Below are 21,709 nucleotides of genomic sequence, written 5' to 3' on the forward strand. Positions count from 1 at the left end.
AAATAGAACAAAATGAAATAAAATAAAATAAAAAAGATTTAAATAAAGAACTTAAAAGTTGCAGGCTGGGGTGATGGCACCGTCGTCATGGTAACTGATTGGCTCTGTTCGCACTTCTGCTGCAGTGGATTCAAAACTACGAGAACAACGGGATAGACTCGGTTTTATCAAGGATGCAGGACTGTATGCTACATATATATATAGCTGAATGCTCACTTTTGTTAGTCTTTGTAAAACTCACATCAGTGCGGAGTGTTTCTGTGACGAGCAGAGGCGTCGAGAGGAGGGAGGGAGAGGAAGGGGAGGAGGGGGAGGAGGAGGAGGAGCGGATGCCTTTGCAGCAGAGGACCAAGGAGGATGAATGTGTGAGTGTGTGTGTGTGTGTGTGTGTGTGGAGGCTGTGCGTTGTTTTGCGGGACAAAATGCGGGTGAGACTTTGCGTGAGCATCGACACGTCGCCGGTTACACTGACACGTCTCACGGGTGAAGCTGCAGGAGGAATCCGTGCGTGACAAGCTGAATCCGCAGTGGAACTATACTCAACTCCAGTTTAACAGAGATGGACGGGACGAGTTGAATGGTGCAACACTGACTCACTGTGGAGGAACATGTAGCGCCCGGCCGGCTCTCCGTGGATGATCTGTTGAGATTCATCAGCCACAAACCTCAGCCAGGATGGAGAGTGGAGTGTTTCTGCCCTGTCTGGACCAGTTCATGCTCAGCCCACTTGTCACCTGGGTAAGTGAAACCAGAAAACCTCTCATCTCCTGCTCAACTGTGATGTCTCCGTGTCATCTGTATTTTCTGTCGCCACAGGTGAAGACCTTTGTGCCAAATGATGGGGGCATGTATCTGGACTTCTCTGAATTACTGGACGGGGTCTTTTTGAATGACATAATGACCCAAATGTAAGTCGTTGCTTTGATTTCAGTGAGTCCCCTCATGACAGTTTATGTTCTCACAGCTGATTTGTCACATTTTCCAGTCTCGGCTGTGATGAACAGAGTCCAGATGGCTATTTCAGATTAGTAGCTGGTGTTTTGAAGCTGCTGGCTGTTACAGACTTGGCATAACATCTGTCATGAAGTTATGATTAACAGTGAGGTTTGGATGGACAAATCAAAGTGTGCATGGTTCAAATCAACATCATCAAACTAAGTTGTTTTCATTTTGATGATGATGATGATGATGATGATGATGATGGTTGGGTGTCTTCTTCATCTTCGTCTGTGGCAGCTTTGATGCAGAATCAAGCGTCTGCAAACATTCTTATCCAGACGCCAACAGTACCGGCTTTGTCACTTCTATAGTGATGAAGAGGATCTTTGTCGTCTGCTGCAGTCTTTGAACGTAACTTCCTCATGACTTACAGGTTAAAGTTTTTGCAAAAAAGATGTCAGAATTAGCATAAAAGTTGTAGAAAGACAGTCTGCGATGAGGAATGTGGACACGGGGGACATCATACTGTCAAGATGCTACTTAAGAGATTATGATTTGCCTTATGTTCTGTTCAACATAAACAAGCTCCAACATCTTCTTCATCTGGCAGTTTGCAGTTGCGTCTAAGACGTGAGCAGATGAATGGAGACCGTCTGGTTTCAGCCTTAAAGTTGTGGTGGATTGACACTTCAGATGTTGGTGGTCGAATCCTAACTGAAACTGAGCAGTTGCAAAAATAAGGGTTATAAGAAACTGATGGCCCAAAGCACTTGTGGATAACGCCGTCTAGCCACCCCAAGTCTGTAGTATCCATTCATCCCACTTATCCCCCCAGGGTCACAGTAACCAGCTCGAACTGCAAAACAATGCTGCGCCAATGGGAGGGGAGGGGGGGAGAGGCGGGATAATCTCCTGGATTGGGAGACCCTTTGGGATTAAGGGCCTCGGTGCTGCTGTTCACTGGGACACAGATGGGCAGGGCAAAACGGACAAACAGCTCCAGAGACCGGCAGACTTAAAAATAGCTGAACAGGGCAGCTACAGCATCTCTCTGTATGCAGGCTTTCACTTAGATCTTTAGTCAAATTGTTTTAGCCCATATTTTGCCCACATTGAATTGTCGTCCGGCCTAAATACCGTGTGGAATGATGGCACTTGCAGCGGCCTGCTCCTGTTTGCCAGAGCCGGGCCACAAGTAGCCTAAACCATAGCAATACCGCATGTCAACCAAAGGTGGGTGGCCCGATTTTTGTTTTGAGCCATAATCACCATTCACCACATGGGCCACTTTAGGTTCACAGTCAGATTTCACATTCCGTAGAGCACCACATGTTTGCCCAAAAAAGGCTCACATTTGTTTTGGGATATTTTAGCCACATTTACTGTTTTACAAGTGGGCCACTTTAGGCTCACATCCAGTTTGTCTGGGGCCACAAGAAGACCAGCAGTGCCAGATCATTGCCTGAAGTCGCCCACATCTGTATGCTATCTGAATAGATTTTTTTTATTCGGTACAGTTTAAAAAAATATATACAGAAAAATTTTAATTAATAATATACAATACAGGAGGTGGCAGACAACTCAGTGGTGTTATTTAAAAAATCTCTGCCTATAAAATTTCTCAAAATGAGAAAATACTAAATTGATATGAAATATTATATGACCACCTATGAGTGACTCCAAATGAATGATAACATGTGTATCCCAATAAACATAAAAAAAACAAAAATGCTAATAATAGTAAAATCAAAAGATGTGTGTATGTGACGAGGACAAGTGATGCGTTCACTTGCATGCAAGTGTGTGTGTTGTAAGGACATTTAGTATTTTTTTACATTATAATTAACAAATGTGAATATTCCACTATTTCCACAGCCTCCACAGAAACACACATCCATACTCTACATGGGCGCTTCTGGTTTTATTTTTACGATTTTCAATATTTTCTTTTATATGACTGATCATTTCTTGACCATTTTCACAACCTTCTACTTTGACTTTACCTCCATGATTTCTGAAATGTTTCCCATGCCCTCTATGTGTGTTTGAAGCTACTGGATGCCTTAACTTCCTTTGGAATCAATCAATCTATCTATATAAGTGTGGCAGGGAGGTTAATTTGTGCACATGTATCAACTCAACTGAGCAATAGTGATCAATAGTAAAAATAAACCATAAGACAATAAAGAAGAACAGTCATAGAGCAGAAGTTAAATGGTCTTTTCTAAAGCATTTTAAAGCCTTCACATGCTGTAGGTCTCCTTTCCTTGGCAACAAGCTGGAGTCTGACCCATATATTTGCAGCGAGGTCCATGAATGCTGATGTTTCAGCTTCAGCATGTGACAGCTCTAAGTCAGTCTACAGTGGGCTCTATAGCCAACAGACGGAAAATCCATCTGAAGCATTTCTGTGGAGTGAAAAGTCCCATTCGACTCGACAACGCTCCCGTTTGGGGTCGTAAAGGAACGACGTCACTCAGGCTAAAGTTAGGAATGAACAGAGAACTCATACATGTTCTCATGGTGACGTCTGGGCCAAGACTTGTGCCAGCTTCCTCTCACCCCATTCCACTGACAACCATTTATGTGTGTGTGTGTGTTTGTCTTTTAGCAGAAATGTCAAGTAAAATGTCTTCGTACTGTGTCCCATCTTCAGAAACCCCTCAGCTACTCCCCAGGGTGCAAACAACCTGAGCAGGGACCCCAGTCTGAGGATCCACAACCTGAACTTTCTCGTCCAGCAGATCAAGACGTATTATCTGGTGAGGTTTGGAGCTTCTCCCCATCTGGTTTTTGTCAGCCATTTATAAAGTGTTATACAATGCACCCAAGCTACAGGGCAGCTAAGCTTTTTCATGTCGGATTATGATATCGGAACATTCGATTCAGATGTTTCGACCTCAACTTTGCCACACGCACACATCGGATCACGCATGCGCACGCCGGGGAAGTCGGTGGCACTCGTGTCCCAGCAGATCAACTAGTTCTTCTTAAGATGCATGGCCTAAATATCAGCCGTGTAAACATCTGTGTAATCTGCACAGCAGCGAGGGTAGAGCGCAGCGGAGAGACAAGCACAGACAGAGGGACAGGACAGAGAGACACACAGACAGAGAGACAGGACAGAGAGACTCACAGACAGATACAGACAGGCAGGAAAACAGGCAGAAAAGACAGATAGACAGAAGGACTGAAAGATGGACAGACAGGCAGGCAGGCAGACAGACAAGAAGATGGATGACAGACAGACGGACAAACAGGCAGAAAGATGGACAACAGACAAACAGACAGACTGAAAGATGGACAACAGACAGATGGACACAGACAGACAGACAGACAGACAGACAGACAGACAGACAGACAGACAGACAGACAGACAGACAGACAGACAGACGGACAGGCAGACAGACAGACAGACAGAAAGATAGACGACAGACAGACAGACAGACTGACTGACTGACAGACAGAAAGATAGACGACAGACAGACTGACAGATGGACTGAGTTGAGTAATAACGAGTCACTTACTAACAATACAATGTGACAATTTGTGAATCATTTTTATTTGAAGTTTTTTATTTGAAGAAAACAATGAACTAGGAGCATTTTTCACAACATATTCACTGATGTGTGGCTTTGCTTAAAGCTCTAGAGCTAACAGTAAACAAGGAAGGACTTAAATGTGCACCTGACTGGATGTGGGACATTTATTTAAGATTTCCTTTATTGTCGTCCCACATCAATCATGAAAAAATAACAATAATAAATAGAATGTAACTCCACTGCTGTTCTTCATATGGAATTAACATCTCAACCAAGTCAATTGATAGGAAAAATGCTGTAGATGAAGGCGGGTGATTAAATTAACCACATCCATCCGTTCCAATCTAGTTTTGGCTAACATGCCAATGTCCCAGAGGGTAGGGGGAGCAATAATGTGGTTAACTATGTTCATTATCTAAGGTTAGCATTTTATCATGCAAGTATTTGCTAAAACAAAAAACAAATGTGGCTGATGAGATGTTATTCTGTTGGAAATATTATTGGACAAATTCAGATTTTCTTTCTAGATGAGAAGTGAATCCCCCAAACTTTTAAATCCGAAATCTACTGCAAGTGTGTGTATCCCTGATAGATTTAAAGGTGCATACTGGTTTTATCTTAAGACGCCGTTTCCTATAATCCCTATTCTCTAATACCTCTAAAGACCAGAGACTTGCTCTCAGCTCCACACTCTTTAATCACACATAAGCTTGGAAAAGATGAGTTTGTTTGAAGCTCCGTGACCAGACAGTTACACTTCTCCGTTAGACATGACTGCTGGTTGAGGATATCTGCCGTGCATCACAGTCTAAATGATGACACCACACACACATGCATTAACACAAAGAGCTTAAAACAGTTTTGGTGGATTTTACCGCTGCACCAAGGAAACTGGCTCCGTCACCCAGCCATTCAGAGCACCCGTTCATTTGTTGGCTGTGCCTCTATACATGTTTGGAGCAGCTGCTATGTGCTGTACATACATACACTCCTGTCCTTTCAGGCACTTTGGCTGGAGTCCAAGAAAAGAGAAATGTTTTACCTCGCTCAGTTTGGCCAAAATCTGCTTATCTTCCTTTTTCTCAACCCATCTCCCCCGTCTCTTTCTGTTTCTCTCTCTTTTTGCAGGATAATCTGAGACAGTTAATCATGATACCTCTGCCAAATGTGCTGCTGCTTGGCAGGACTCCGTACTGTGGTATGCTCCTTTAAAGTGTTTCTTATCTCTCCTGTTTATGGGAACTGCCAACTCAGTATATGATTTGTCAATACTCATTACAACATGCATTGCTTTCACATGATTTATCTACAGATAAATTGAACATTAAATGTCCATATGTCCATTGGAAATATGAAAACAACCTTTTCAGTGAGACAAAAAGCAAAAATGTAGTGCAAATGTAATTATCTAGGAAACAAAACGATGAATAACGTTTTTGTTTCTACAAAGTGATGAAAATCAGCTGGAAAATAGTTTCAGTATTTCCTCACACGCAGACAGCTTCAGCTCTTTCTGATACACGTTGAGTTCTGTTGCACGCAATCAGCCTGATCACCACGCTGGCTTGTGATGGTGAGGCTTTGGCAAGCGGTGACCCACATTCACCAGCCAGCGCTCTGATCAATTACAATCCATGCCAGCAGCTCACATGACTTCGATCTGATTCAATTTATTTCACATAATTAACTTTTTTTTTTTTTTTACTCTCCACAGAACAAAGTCTGGAGGAAATGAAGAAGCTCTTGTTGTTACTGTTGGGATGTGCAGTCCAGGTAAACAAGAATTTCTGACATTTAACATCAGTCTGGAAACACATTTCGTCCTATTTGTTTTTATATCAACCTATTTTTTGCACCCTGAAGCCAGAGCAAGAGCTAATTTACTTACAATCTAAGTGTTCCAATGAATTTCCACGTTTATTTTCAGTGTGAGAGGAAAGAAGAATACATCGAGAGGATCCAGACGCTTGACTTTGTCACAAGAGCTGCAATAGCTGCACATATTCAGGAGGTATTTACAGTAAATCAGTTTGTGTGTTGTTGGGCGGGAGTGTGGGACAATAAAGAACACTGTGGACTGGTTTCACAGCAGTGACGGTCAAATAACGTCCCAGCTGGTTGAAAATATTAAAAAGAAACTTGCCACTGTGTGCTCATATCAAATCACTCCGTCCCCCATCCCCTCTTATGTTGACTAGTTGACCCACAGTCAGGAGAACGTGCTGGATCTGCAGTGGTTGGAGTCGAGTGACATTAACCCAGATGAGATGGAGGCCGTTGCAAGGAACATGGCCACGCACCTCCGACACCTGCTGGACCAGAGGGACGCCCACCTGGAGGTATCCATATTTGATGTTTTGGGGGGTTTTGCACATTAATTTGTCATGCTCAGATGTATATTATAAACTGGTTATTGATTTACAGTACATGCCATCTGTAACCTGCTGCGTACCTCTTCCGCTTCCTCTCTGCAGACTATAGCAGAGCTGATGCAGGAGAAGGACGGCGTGGTTAGCTTGCTCGGTAGCCCCTCCAGCCCACAGTCCGGCAGCTACTCTCCCAGCATTCAGCAGCAGCAGCAGGCAGGGTCCCAGCAACACCTGGCGGTGGAGCTGGCTGACTCCAAGGCCAAGATCAGACGACTCAGGCAAGAACTGTGAGTAACAAGGAGAAGATAAAGAAAAACAATGACAAAATACAATACAATTAAAGGAGATAGTGTTCAGGGGGATAGAGCGTAACCTTCTCTTTGGGGTTATGAGGTTAATATATAGTCTACACAGGAGGAGAGAAAAAAATCCCTCCTTTACAATATCAGTTTTATAAGCATCTTAATGCAAACATACCAGAGCATAGGAAACAATACTGAGATCTAAATACAATGCAAATCATGTGAGAAAAGTATACTTTTTCAGCATCAAAATCACATGTAAAAATCATTTTTGAAGCCGTAGACTGATGTGTGGATGATTTACATCCTGCACAGGAGAATCATGTTAGCGATATATTAAATCAATGCTGTATACATGTGAACCATCAAGCAATATAAAAGAGTGGCTACGTTAGTGGGGATGAACGGATCAGCCTTTTCTAAAAGGTGCTTTGGGATATATTTGTGCCAAATGGTGATATTTGGGATTATCTCAAGTTAATTCACAGAAAATATGATTAAAAACTGACCAAGATGGAGAATAAGGCATTAATGTTACGCTACATTTCAGATTAAACCTCAATGATCAGGCTTTCTTCCATGAATTGGTGTGTCCTGCAATTCACCGGCAATCCTTTTTTTTCCTGTCCAGAATTGCCTATCGTTGGGTGAAATGTTGACTGTTAGTGATGGTTTGAGTTTCTCTTGTGGTTGGTTATTGCTGAAGAGGTGGCCGGTCCTCTGGGGACGTGCCAGCACAGAGTGAATGAGAGGCAGAGAGCGAGAGTGAGAGATACTACAGGATAAGAGAAGCCCCGGGGAGCTTGGCCCACATTACTGCCGGCTTGGCAGGTTCCATGGTTGTGCACTAACACTGACCCACATTGCCTCTGCGTTACTGCAAATACTGCACACACACACATACACACACACTCACATGCACACGCTCTCTAACCCATGATCTGATCCAGATCTCCGGTCCATCTTTGCCCTCCATCCCCATCTTCTCTGCTATATTGTCCTCTCTTGTCGTGCTGCTCAGAGTCACACACTGTTGCCTCTGAGCAAACACAATATCAGTTAAAGCATCAAGTATGGCTGGACTTTGTCCCTTTGAATGGCCCTGTCCCTTATACAACCATTTACTATACATATACTGTATACATCTGAGTAGGCAATAGCTCTCTGATAGCATTGGTTTCTAGAGTTAGAAATTAAATGGGGTTTACAGAGAAGGATCATGTTGTAGCACTTGTATTGTATATTTTGTTGTCTTGCAGGAGTAATTGAAATGGAAAAATGCATGTGTGCTTTCTCCATGCACTTAAATATTAATAAAACTATTGCAGGAAGTAGTGCACACTAACCTGCTCACTTGCGTGTCCCTCTCCCTTGCATGCCTGACCCCACCAGAGAGGAAAAGAGTGAGCAGATGCTGGACTGCCGACATGAGCTGGAGAACATGGAGTCGGAGCTGAAGAGGATCCAGCAGGAGGTTCGAAGTCAGATAAGAAATAGAATAGATTGTGGCTCCTTGTGACGGTGACACACAATAACCTCCTGACCCCCACAGCAGCTTAAATACAAATGAATGCACACCAAAACTTTGCTGCAGAGCAGAGCTTAATGGCTGCAAATTTAAGCCACTGAACTCTCAGCAAAGCTCATATGGATTTGTCTGAACAGGAGATCTCAATTTGTATTCCCAGTTTAAGTCTTGTGGCTGAGGTTTTGCTGCACTACAGTCACTGTGGTTAATATGTGAAGTATTTAATGGAAATTAAAGCACCAGTAATCATTTGGCCACTTGGGGAGCAGCTGAACTAGCTCACAAACTAGCAAACAGAAAATGCGCTACCATACAAATGCCTATTTATACATCCACCAGAAAACAATGTCATTTATTTTAAATATTATATTTCCGGCCACCTGGTGAATTCCATGCCACTGCTGTGGCTCAGTAGGTCGACAGGCCTAAAGATGACTAAAATGTTCCAGGTGATAATTCTCTGTGTTCTGTCACTTCCCATATATATATATATATATATAGATTTAGTTTTCACTTGATCCAGTGTTTGTATACAAATATTGATTAGTGCAACTTTATATAGAGAGATCCCATCCAGGTCAGAAAGGTTTCCCACAGTAAAGACTACTCACCACTGCAGAGCTACATTTACTTTGAGCTGAGGCTCTTGCTTTAAATCAGTCCTCTGACTGATCCTCCACCAGAACACCCTGCTGCTTGTGGAGGCGCGAGCAGCCCGCTCCTACCGAGATGAGCTGGACGCCCTGAGAGAGAGAGCCATCAAGGCGGACAAGCTGGAGAGCGAGGTGGGACGTTACAGAGAGCAACTGCACAAGATGGAGTTCTACAAGGCCAAAGTGGAGGTAAACTCAGACTGATTAATGTTGTACCAGGTCATGTTAATAAATGTATTTAGATCTTTTATGCTCAGAACCCAGTTACCACTAAATATGAGAGGTGCTTGTTTTTGTATGTGTGTATCTCAGGAGCTAAAGGAGGATAACAGGATGCTACAGGAGACCAAAGAGGTGTTGGAGGATCAGCTGGCAGGCTGGAGAGCACGCTCCGATAAAATCCACCAGCTGGAGAAGCACAGTCTGATGCTGAAGGCCCAGGTTCATGATATGGAACAGGTCAGACATCGACACTCGAGGAGATGTCTCCTTTGTAACCTTTGTGTTGCCTTGTAAAAAGCCTATTTCCTCAAAGGACAACAAGAGACAATATAACTATCAAACATTCAGAACTCAACACTCGACCCTCACGTCCCGTTTAAATGATCATCCTGTGATCCTGATACATCCTGTGCTGATAAGTCAATACTTTCACCCCCAGGAGAGGGAGGCTGATCGGAGGCGCATCGAGGAGCTGCAGGAGGAGAACCTGACCATGTGTTTGGCTCAGAGGAGAAGCATGGAGGAGTCTCAGCACCTGGGCTGGGAGTTAGAGCAGCTCTCCATGACCACTGACAACTCCCAAGGTAATAACTAGTGTTAGTGTTACTAATGGCACATTACGTTAACTAGAATGTCACTCAGAAGGGCATATGCACACACTCATCAATATCAGTCCACATGTCTTTTTTTCATTAAGATCCATTAAATATTCTCTGAGAAATCTACAAAAATGTAAAAAAAACAAAACTCTTCACACTCTGTTAAAGAAAGTGTAAAAAAAAAATCCTGGATCTACCCCCTGATCTGTATTCGCACCAGAATTTAATGGGTTCTTCTTTGGGTCATTCCTTGGGTCTCTCAGGGATGAAAGGACGCATTTGTGTCCCTGTCCCTTCATGTTTCCCTGTCCCTTCACATGTCCCTTTCCATTTCCCTGTCCCTTCATATTTTCCTGTCCCTTCAAAATCGGACAGTCTAGTCACACAATCGGTCTCCAAATGAAGCCCCTGAAGGTAGGTAGGGAGATGGGTGTGTAAATTGTGTAATTGTGTGCATGCTCCCAATTATTTGGTCAAACCAAGAAGTATCTCTTACACAGAGCTGAACTTTTTATCAACTTATTCATTTGTTTAATTTTCTGATAGAAGCCTTTGGATTACTTTATAGCAAACATAATATAATTTTCGTGTTTATATGCACACAGAATCATAATCTGTGGTTTAGAAATAAAAAATAACTCGAGCTTGAGTACAAAAAGTGCAACACAGTATTTTCCCACAATTAATATTCCCCCCAAAACCAAACTGCATCTTTAAATGTTCACTACTAGCCTTTCATTCTGTTTATCTCCAGTTCTCTCCTTCCTTGGACAACAAGTTTAATTCCCACAATGTGTTTTGTCCACAGGCCAACAGACGCTGAGTGTGGAGGTGAGTGAGAGGACCCGCAGTCAGATGCTGAAGCTGGAGAAGGAGAACCAAAGTCTCCTGAGGACCATCGAGGAACTGAGAGCTGCCTCTACCAGCAACAGCCTGCGGCCCAAACAAAGACACTGCCGTGACTGCGACCGGGTTGACCGGGTGGTCTGCGACACCAACAACTGGAGCCCATCAACAGACGAGCCTTCAGGGCCTCAAACCTCCTGCTCAAATACAGAAAACCACACTAATATATTCCCGCTGAGCACGGCACCACAGCAGATTCTGAACGGAGATTCAAACTCCCACCGGCGAGCAGACACAGTAGAGCTGGAGGGAGTCCAGAGTGAGATCCTCCTCACAGACGATCCAGAGCGTCACATTCAAGAGAAGGGACAACTAGAGGAGCGAGGTAGAGGAGATTTCAAAGACCTGATGTCTGATCTGGAAGTTTTAGAAAACATTCACAATAGGCTCCATTGTTTTGTGGGATCACGTGATCACTCCCCTGGCTCAAAGAGCAGCAGTCCCTGCCACGACAGCATCTTCACAGGGCTGCCAGCACGGCCGTCCTACGCCAGCAAGCACACACAGAGGCTGGAGGCCAAGTGCAAGGTCCTGGACTCAGTTAATCAGCAGCTGCAGACTTCTCTGGACAACACTGGTACGAATTGTAAATCAAATAAGAATTATACATTCATAGTTCCATTAAACAATTACTAATTTATTTATTTCTTCTACCACAATACATCTCCTTAGACCGCAAAGTTCAGCGTCTGGAGGCAGAGGTTCAGGAGCTGGAGGCAGAGAACCAGAGTCTGCAGGCCACCTTAGAGGAGCTTCGGATCTCCGCGAGACGCCTCGAACAACTGGAAACCGAGAAGCAGAGTCTGGAGCAAGAGACCACAGCTCTGGAGAAAGACAAGAGGCAGCTGGAGAAGGAGAATCGACGCCTCCGCCAGCAGGTTGTTCTCTAGGGGCAAGAAATTGTCAGTTTCTCATCTAAGGTAGGATTATGCATGCTCTTGCATCGCCTCTGAGTGAACAAACTGCTTCCTCTGTGTCAGGCTGAGATCCAGGAAGCCAACTTGGACAGCAGTAACGTCTGCATGGCCAGCCTGGAGAGGGAGATGCGTTTTCTGGTGAAGGAGGTGGAGGGGTTGAGGGAGACTGCTGAGAGGGTCAAAGGCCTGGAGAGAGACAACAGGGAACTGACCAAGCAGGCAGCTATCGACCACAGGACGCTGGCCACACTCAGAGAGGTGAGGGCGGGACGTCCACGCTGTCTAGCTGACACTGACGGAATGACATTTCACTGATAATGCACCGTTTCTCCTTTTAATAGCTGCAGGTTGCATAATTTACACACCCCACGCAACATGGAGCTGATCACAACCTAACCCCAAAAACTGAATCAAATAAGTCATATTTGTTTTGGTATAGTTCTAAAGCTATTAAAGATACATGTGAATTTGAAGTTACAGATTTATATTTTTTACTGAGCAGTTGCTGTTAAAAAAGCAAAAATGTTAGACTGCTACATCCTGTTATTATTATTTTTTGCATCATAAATACAGCTTGTCTTTGCCCTTTTGAACTGTCCTGTCCTTAAGCAACTTTTTGCCTTAGCTCTGTAATAGAATATATCCATATATCACTTTCTGATTGTGGTTTTAAAATAGATCATGGTGATGGGTCATGTTATAGGTTTGTAGAAGCAGCGTTAACTAGAAGGCACTCAGTAGAGTCTCCTTAAATTAATCAAACTGCATCAGATGTTCCTGATTATTTTCATCAGGATCCATGAATTATTTCCTGAGAAATCTGTGAAAATGTCCAAATCTCACAATGTTAAAGAAGGTGTTCCAGATCCATTGGGTGTCGTGTAAATCCGTTCAGTAATTTTTGCGCAATCGTGCTGACAAACAAACAAGCAGGTAAAAACACACATAATATGTTTTTTTGCTCCATCTAATCATTAACAGTAACTTGGTCATATGGAAAGCATCCTTCTTCCGTTTTCATTCATATATAACATCCCATATCCAATAAACACCAACTCATAGCAATGTATGCTGTCTATCTTTAGGAGCTGGTGAGTGAGAAGCTGAAGACCCAGCAGAGAGACAATGAACTGGAGCGGCTGAGCCATGAGCTGGAGATGAAGGTCCTGAACCAGGAGGAGAGTCTACATCAGGTTGAAACACCAGACACCAGGTGCTCACATACTGAACTCTATTTTTCCATCCTGCAACCTTTAAAGGGAATGTGATCAGAAAAGAGGAGTGTTGTAATGCCTCCTTCTCTATCTCTCTCTCTTCAGCAGGTTCAAGATGCTGGAGTCGGAGCTGGAGTCATCTTTGAAAAAGTCACTGCAGATCAAAGAGGACAAGATGGCCACTCTGGAGGCTCGTCTGCAGGAATCCTCCACCCTGAACCAGAAGCTGCGCCAGGAGCTCAGGACTGTAAGTCACCAGGCCTCCTGAAAAAATATACATGATACTACGGATCCAAGTGTTGTGACTCCTCTCCATCACACAGGCGAGGCTGAGCTGTGAGGTTCTGCAGCAGAGGCAGCAGGAGGAGTGGACTCCGTCGAGCTCCACCCCCCCGATGGAGACAAGCAGAGCGATGAGTGAATGGCTGCGTGAAAACCAGGAGGCCACCAAGGAACTGCTGAAGCTCAAAGACCGTCTCATTGAAGTGGAGAGGAATGTAAGTCGCAGGCCTCAATTAAATATATAATATATATAAAACGTTATATAACATAACATACGTGATATGTGATGTGAAATTGTGCACTTCATGTCATTTCATTTTTGTGGAATTCCATTTTGGTCGCATTTTAATTGGATCATATTTGTTTTGTCCGTGGTTTTGTCCGTCTCTGCTATAACCTCTGGGGCAAACTTTCCTAAATGGAATAGCACACACTGCTAGACAGTTAACCAGTCAGCTGTTTGTATTGGTCACTCGTATTGGATCACGATTATTCATTGTCGTTTGCATTATTTTATTCATGAACTTAATTTGCCGGGTAGATTTTAATCAGCAATGGTGGTGAAGACAACACCCATGATCCCACGCTGCTTCACAACATCATAAAACTAGTTATTTTGTTACTGTTTTGATTGAGTGACCCCTAGAGGCTGAAGTTATATATTGTATGTTTAATATAGATATATCCCAAAGAAGGGCCTCTGTAGAATAAAAGATTTATGAAGTTGTACTGTCAGCTTTAAAACTCTCCTCCTCTGCCCTCCCCTCTCCTCTGCCCTCCCCTCCCCTCTCCTCTGCCCTCCCCTCTCCTCTCCAGAATGCGACACTGGAGGCAGAGCGCCAGGCGATGAAGGCCCAACTGAAGCAGCTGGAGAGTCAGTGTGTCAGCCAGCAGGCTCAGATCCTTGCCCTGCAGAGGCAGGCTGCCTCACTGCAGGAGAACAACACAGCTCTGCAGACACACAACGCTAACCTGCAGGTACCATTACAATACAGTGTTCTGGGTTTTGCAGCTATACTTAACAGCTTCCTGAAATCACTAATATTTCTGAAATACAGTAGTTCTAGTTTTTCTGTCTGCACACGAAAAGCACATAAAAAGTTATTTATTCAACACTAACTACTGATTGACTTCACCTCCTTCTGCTCCAGGTGGAGAAATCTACGCTGAGCTCACAGAGTGCCTCCCTCATGGCGCAGAATGCTCAGCTGCAGCAGCAGCAGTCAGGGACAGAGAGCGAGCGGGACAGCGCCGTAAGGGAACGCGAAGAGCTGCGTGGGGTTCACGAGCAGCTATTACGAGATCACGAGCGGCTGGCTGCTCTGCATGAGCGGCAGGCCATGGAGTACGAGGCGCTGATGGGCAAACATGGCTGCCTGAAAAACGCTCACCGCACACTGGAGCTGGAGCACCGCACCCTGCAGGACAGGTGGGGAGAGGCACTGTCTGTGAACTGTCAACCCGTGGGGTAAGAGACCCTTGTGATTCATGTGTTCACTGGTTGTGTATTTAGATACAATAGCCTGCTGCAACAAAGAACCAAGCTGGAAGACCTGGAGAGGGCCCTGAGGGAGGAGCAGATGAGGATAGCTCTGGAGAAAGAGCAGCACAAGACAACTGCAGCTGAATGTTGCAGACTCCGTGATGAGAAGGACTGGTGAGGAGGAACACATCACAAACTCATGAGCTGGGTCTCAATTCAGGGGCTGCACTTAAAGACCGGTTGCGTAACAGCGGCGTGACTAGACTCTCCCATCTTAAAACACATAGGCTCCAGCAGATGGACCCCTCCCGGCCCCAACCTATCCCAGGATTCATTGCACTTCAGTGATGAACCGTTTTTCAAAGAGCTAATCGAGCCAGGATCAGGCTTCAACTCAAGTGAACAGCTAATGGTACACATGTCAAAGAACCGAGGGTCAATAATAGTTTCTTGTCGTGTCCAACTTCAGCTCAGTTGCTTGGCGATAGGAATGAGGGCGGGGCAAGTTGGGGACGCCAATCCGGAAGCCCCCTGTAGACCGGACCTCATGTAGATCTCAGTTCGGTTCAGCCGGGTGGCCCTTGAATTGTGACACAGCTCAATACACCTTACCTTATTGTCATGGCAAGACACTGCACAGTTGTTGACACTTAAACAAAAGCACAAGCATAGTTTCTCATCACCGTTCTTCCTTGTTGTCAAGGCTGAACCAGACGTACCGTCAGCTTCTCAGCGACAACGAGCTGCTGACAACCGATCACAAGCAGCTGAAGAGCCAGCTGAACGAGGCCAAGCTGGAGCACACATGGCTGGAGGCCGACTTCTCCAAGCTCAAGAAGGAGTTTCAGCAGCTGGACATCACCTCCACAAAACTCAACAACCAGTGTGAGGTACAGACACGCAGCCCGTCACGCTGGTGTGGCAAACTGCCCCTAATCCCATAATCCTGGGTGTTTTGTATGCCTGTTCCATTTGTGCATGTTTGCCTGTGTGACGTTTCAGCTGCTGAGCCAGTTAAAGGGAAACCTGGAGGAAGAGAATCGTCACCTGCTCAGCCAGATCGAGACGCTGATGCTGCAGAATCGAACGCTGTTGGAGCAGACAATGGAGAGCAAGGATCTGTTTCATGTTGAAGAGCGACAGTATATGTAAGGAAACCATTACCAACACGGTGACAAGATAATGTAGCATCAAATACGATCTGATCTGCTGTAGACACTTACAGCAGATCATGTTATTTTGTTCAAAAGCTCACTGTTTCATGCGTGCAGGCAGAATAACGCACAACATTTACGATGCCAAAAATACCACAACAGCAGGCCCAAAGTTCTGATTGATGATCTATCTATTTTCTCTCCCTGCATGTTTCTGCTCAGTGACAAGCTTAATGATTTGAGGAGGCAGAAGGAGAAGCTGGAGGAAAAGATAATGGACCAGTACAAGTTTTATGAGCCTTCGCCTCCACGCAGGTAAGTCTCCTATAACACTGTTGACCATTTTTTTATTTATCCTTATTACTAATGACTAACTACTTACTGACTGTGACTATGAATGACTGTGGCGGGTCACCAGCTAGTTGCTGGCTTTCTCTGGCAGCTGTTTTGTGCTGAGCAGGTGGGTTTAAAAAAGAGTTTTTCACTACTGCGGCTGTATACAACACCATCAGAGTGGTGAGAGTGAACCACAAGTGGAAAGCTTAACACTGAGCTGCAAGATGATAAAACTAAACGTAGAGCTTAGAGGAATTACAGAGATAGATAATAATGCTGTGTGGGTATGTCAGTAGCAATACAAGGACACTCAGTAGAGCACATACCAACAGTCCCCTTAAATTCAAGCTGCACCAAATTTCCCAAATTTTTTTCTATGGGATAATGGTGAAAATGCTGAAAAACACTATATCCAACGATGTTAATGAAAGTCATAAAAAGATTGCTAGATTTGCACCCTCTCCAGATCTGCACCGAAATGGGTTCTTCCCTGACCCATGCCACATCCTTCCAATTAGTTTCATGGTAATCAGTCCTGTATCTTTAGTGTAGTCTCGCTTACAAACAAGCAAACAAGGAAAACGGACAGGGGTGAAATAATCTCCCTGATGGAGGTCATTAACATTCAGTTCAGTTTGTCTAATTCACCTCTGTTTGGTGCTTGTGCATCTGAAGTTCCTCTCTTTGGACCAGCCTGGCTCCTGCTGTGCATGTCCTCTGTCTCTCACTCTTCATCATTCCTCTTGTATCTCTGCTCCTCCACAGACGTGGAAACTGGATCACTCTCAAACTGAAGAAGTTGATGAAGTCCAATAGCCGGGAGCATGGACTAGAGCAGCCCTCCATGCCCACACACTCAGGTGTTGCTGAGCATGACAGCAGCTCCTTCCTCAGCTCTGATGGCTCCGGCGGCTCGGCCTGCAACTCAGCGGGCGATGCCATGTCACCCCAACGTAACAACAGTAAGTGTGACCTTGTTTTACCAGATCATCCCTCAATGACTTGGCAGAAACAATCTCATCGGAGTAGCAAAGTCCCCCCTTCACTGCTTCGGACGTAGACCCCAAAGTAAGATCATCCAAGCCTGGGAGCAAAGATTCAGGAGGATGTTCATGTAAGATCCAGCTCTCATCTTCACAGAAATTTGTTTTTGCACTGATGTCATTTAATTATAAGTATTAAAAGTATTTTCTGTCAACAAAAGATTAAGAAATTAACAGCAAAAATTTAATAATCCCTTTAAATTGTGTTTTCCATCTATAAACACAAATGAGATCCTAGTGAAGATCTGGTCAGTGTGCAAATCGTTCAGAGAAATCATGTCAGTGTTGCATTGTATTCATTGTGTTGAAAAGCAAACAAATGTTGTCATGTCCAAACTGTCATTCTTCCTGATGCATGATGTGTGCGAACTTTCCTCAGGAGTAACGTCTTCCCTGTGTCTTTCACTTGTCTTTGTGTGTTTCTTCCCCTCCATACCTCCTGATTCCTCCCATCCCTTGTCTTTTCCTTCCCAAAATGATACTTTCCCCTCTCTCTCTCTCTCTCTCTCTCTCTCTCTCACCCTCTCTCTCTTTCTGTCTCTCGGCTCGCATCCATCCCCTCCCTCCCATCTTCTCTGCCCGCCGCTCATGTGGCCCGTTTGTTGCCGTGAAAATAAAGCCACAGTGAAAATGTTTCCCCGTATGAGGAACAGGCTGAAGGACAGAGACAAAGTCAAGTCCATCTTCCGTCGATCCATGTGTAAGAAAGACTGTGGTCGAGTGTCTGTAGCCTTTTGTTTAGCCCCTAACTTCATATATACTGCAGTGTTTATGCTTTATTGCTATTTTTATCATCCATCACATAGCATACTGCTGCTAACGTAACACTGGCTTATGTAGGATTATCAGCAAGGTTTGAAATCAGAGGTCATGTGTTAATAATGTGTCCATCCATGCCAACCTCATTTCACCACACTAACTGAAAATATTTTGTTATGATCTTATAGAATTAAGTATCACAGTTGTAAGCCTAGCTCTGGCTCTCTTCACAAAAGATTTGGTTGTTTCATTGGAGCAATGGAGGTCGAAGAAACACTGCATTGCAGGAGGACACTGGAACTGCAAGAGCTACAATAGAACAATATGAAACTACATAGCACTTAGTAGAAAACCTCCACCAAGGCCCAACAGTCTCCTTATAAAACCACATTTAGATTCACTACATCCAGATGTTATCAGGATCTGCATCAAATTGTGCACGCTCATGAATATCAGTCCCTAAACATGCCTGGTTTTATTTCCACCTAGATCCATGGATTTTTCTCTGAGAAATCAAGGGAAATGTTGAAAGATTTTCTATTTTACAATGTTTAGGCCCCCTGATTTGGATCCATACTAAAAGTAAATAGGCTCCAGTCCCATACCACAAGCTAGTTTCTTTATAAAATGTTGAGTTGTTTCTTGTGTAACCCTGCCAACTAACAGACAGATAAACAAGCAAGCACAGAAAACATAACCTCCTAGGCAGAGGTAACAAGAATTTTAGATTACTGTAGCAGGAAGTCTATGTAACTACCTCATAGCTTCCATGACCTGTTCACCTAACGACCACCTCCCTCATCCACCTCACCGCCTTCTTCCACTCCTCACTCCAACAACGCAGCCCTGAGCAGCCTGGCCTCTCCCGCTGCCTCGTGGGTAGACGGCTCACAGCAGCTGGAAGGGTCAGAGGCTGATGTGGAGCGGGACAGGAAGGACACACTGACCTCATCCCTCACCACCTCCATCTTGTCCATTCACCACCTTCACCATCCCACCACTCCACCATCGTCAGGCCGTCTCCACACCACCACAGACACTGTTCGGGATGTTTCCGAGCTGTGGGAGACAGGTAGAGGCATCCATGAACCACTGTTTTGTTTGGTGTCATCTCCATTAGTTCGATGTTAGAGCAAAGTGCAGAGGGGGGGAGAGCAAACGTAGCTCTTTTCATGTGCTTTTTTTTAATTTAAAATGTTGAAACAACACTTAGGTCCTTGCAGTGATCACATTTGTTTGCCCCACAGACAAGGATTCAAATGATAGCGCTGTGCCACTTGGATTTGAGGACAACGATGAGCTGCAGAATCACGGTAAAGCCCTGTGGACTCTCATTTAGAGGATTCAGCCAGCATGCAGATGTATACCAGCTCAGGAATTAGAGTAAATCCATCAAATCGCAATCATGACCTTGTTTTATATTAATCTCTTTGCTCGGCACAGAGGCCAACAACTGTTAGTGCAAGGCTTGACTCTGCTGCCCCTCGTTGGTCGTTAATAATACTGTGTGTGATGCAGTTGGCAGATGTTGGCATGAAGTGAAAATGTGGTATTGCTATGTACTTTACTGTGGCTCTTTCAAAAGCATCATCCTCTACTTCCAGCTCTGAATGGCGCCCAGAGTCGCGCCCTCAGCGAGAGCAGCGGTGAGTTCAGCCTGAGTCTTGAGAACGAGCCGTGGTCGAACGGCAGCAGCCCTATCCAGCACCCCCCATCACGCCGTTCGTCCCCCTCCTACCAGCCGCCCAGCGATACCTCCACCCCCCAACACAGGGACAAAGCTTCTACCATGCCCATCACCAGCAATCACAGTTCAGATCTCCAGGCTGCACCGAGACAGAAAGATGTGGGGCTCTCACAGGACTTCTGGCTCACCAGGGGCACAAAGTGCATCCGGAAGGGGTCAAGAGGCAAAGTGATTCGTCGCTCATCAGATTCAGGGGGAGCAGTCAAAATGAACACAGGGCTCAGTGGGATGATTTCTAAATCAAGCTCAAGCAAAGTGGACACCACCCGAGCCATTGCTTGTTCACCAATCACGGTGTTGTATGTTCAGGGGAAGGCGTCCTCGATGTCTGGGTGCCTCAACTGCTTCTCCACACCTCTGGGGAAAGAGGGGCAGCTGAAAGGGCCTAGGTCACCTAAAAGTCTCCCTCGCGCCAGCAGTGTAATATCCACAGCAGAGGGCTCATCCCGACGCTCCAGCGTCAACAGCGAATGCAGGGTGACCATGAAGACTAACAGGCTCCAAGCCCAGGCTTTAGAGGAGAGAAATAATCAAGAGGAAACATCGAGTAGTAATCAACAACCACACTCAGACTCTAAAAACAGTGAACCAGTTCCTCCTCTTAAACCTCCCAGAGACCCAGCGGTTGTCGTTGACTGTCCCAAATCCCCTGTGCAGGAGTCACTTCTTGGCTCCTCGTTCACGTTCAACTCCGTCTTCTCCAACACCATCTTCAGCGATTCCGTGGTCACGACTACATCAGGTCTGGATGCGCCTGACAACCAGACCTTCCTGTGTCTCAGTCCATCTCTGGTGCGGAACTGTCCAGGCGAGAGCCAGGAGTCATCTCACAACAAACCACAGACAGAGCTCGGAGTCGATAAGGAGCAGAGTCACAATGCAGAACAGGCTGCTGGGATGGAAGAGAAGGACAAACCGCTCACAATCGCATGAACGCAGCTATCACACCATAGAATGTTGTGTCATTGATGTAGAGCAGGTGGCTGCAAGGGCCCATTTTATCTCATCGACCGAAGCACACAATATAAGTCATTGTAGAGGAATTGTATTCCACTCACTGTCTGAGTTTAGTTATCTTAATTGTTGTGTTGAATAAAAATGTGTTTAGATGTCTTTGTTTCAGATTTCTATCACACTACTTTAGTAATCCCACCAGGTTTTACTTTATATAGGTCGTACAGTACACCTGAGTGACATACTTCTCAGCAGTTCACAGTATTGAGTTTCTATTTGCACAGGTTCTCCATTATAAACTAAAATAAGAGATATTCTGTTTTGCCCTTGAATAATTACTTTGGTGAGACTCTTTACTGACAATCCTGTGTCATGTGTAGTTGTGTTTGCCAAAAGATGTTCATGTTCATGTCTGCTGTCTTTATTTATGCCCCTCAGAACCTTTAACTTATTATCATTTGCTTTGTTTCCCTTAGATCGGAATTGTAAGCCTGAGGGAAAATGTGTAAATCTTGTATTTAAACATAAAGAAAACAAAGGATGTTTTCCCTGAATGCTATTTTCCCTTAAATAAACCCTCTGTGTAAAATATGCATTTGCATTGTCAGTCTTTTACCTATCTGCCATATGTTCTTTATTTATTCTGAATACACACGTATATAATCATTATTATTATTATTATTATTATTATATGAATAAATTAATATATTTTAATGTGTCCGCGCTGTTTTGGGTTGTCTGTCTGTCCATCTGTCTGTCT

General features: G+C 44.6%; 1 protein-coding gene across 5 annotated transcripts; it reads left to right on the plus strand.

Moving 5' to 3' along the window:
* Positions 1–319: 319 nt before the first annotated feature.
* LOC118101295 (girdin) lies at positions 320–21,540 on the plus strand. 5 transcript variants are annotated; one of them, XM_035146921.2, is made up of 29 exons: positions 320–738; positions 817–908; positions 3,596–3,701; positions 5,610–5,679; positions 6,196–6,254; positions 6,409–6,492; positions 6,680–6,820; positions 6,956–7,137; positions 8,545–8,626; positions 9,364–9,522; positions 9,646–9,792; positions 9,995–10,139; positions 10,963–11,637; positions 11,733–11,938; positions 12,041–12,235; positions 13,063–13,190; positions 13,297–13,438; positions 13,515–13,688; positions 14,290–14,451; positions 14,625–14,902; positions 14,987–15,130; positions 15,660–15,846; positions 15,959–16,104; positions 16,333–16,425; positions 17,212–17,408; positions 18,109–18,189; positions 19,093–19,320; positions 19,496–19,561; positions 19,853–21,540. In XM_035146921.2, the coding sequence occupies exons 1-29, from the start codon at positions 676–678 to the stop codon at positions 20,926–20,928; spliced, it is 5,508 nt and encodes a 1,835-aa protein (XP_035002812.2). In that variant the 5' UTR covers positions 320–675; the 3' UTR covers positions 20,929–21,540. The 5 variants fall into 5 exon arrangements, with proteins under 5 accessions (XP_035002812.2, XP_035002821.2, XP_035002839.2 ...); XM_035146930.2 differs by having other exon boundaries at positions 13,300–13,438; XM_035146948.2 differs by lacking the exon at positions 19,093–19,320.
* The last annotated feature ends 169 nt before the right edge of the window (positions 21,541–21,709 follow it).

This window comes from Hippoglossus stenolepis, chromosome 2 (assembly GCF_022539355.2).
Source record: "Hippoglossus stenolepis isolate QCI-W04-F060 chromosome 2, HSTE1.2, whole genome shotgun sequence".
NCBI lineage: Eukaryota > Metazoa > Chordata > Actinopteri > Pleuronectiformes > Pleuronectidae > Hippoglossus > Hippoglossus stenolepis.

Excerpts from the sequence above, each read along its gene's own strand:
- LOC118101295 (XM_035146921.2), top strand. The coding sequence starts at position 676 with ATGGAGAGTGGAGTGTTTCTGCCCTGTCTGGACCAGTTCATGCTCAGC. Across the intron at positions 6,255-6,408 it reads TGTTGGGATGTGCAGTCCAG|TGTGAGAGGAAAGAAGAATA; the intron begins GTAAACAAGAAT and ends GTTTATTTTCAG. Across the intron at positions 11,638-11,732 it reads GACTTCTCTGGACAACACTG|ACCGCAAAGTTCAGCGTCTG; the intron begins GTACGAATTGTA and ends ACATCTCCTTAG.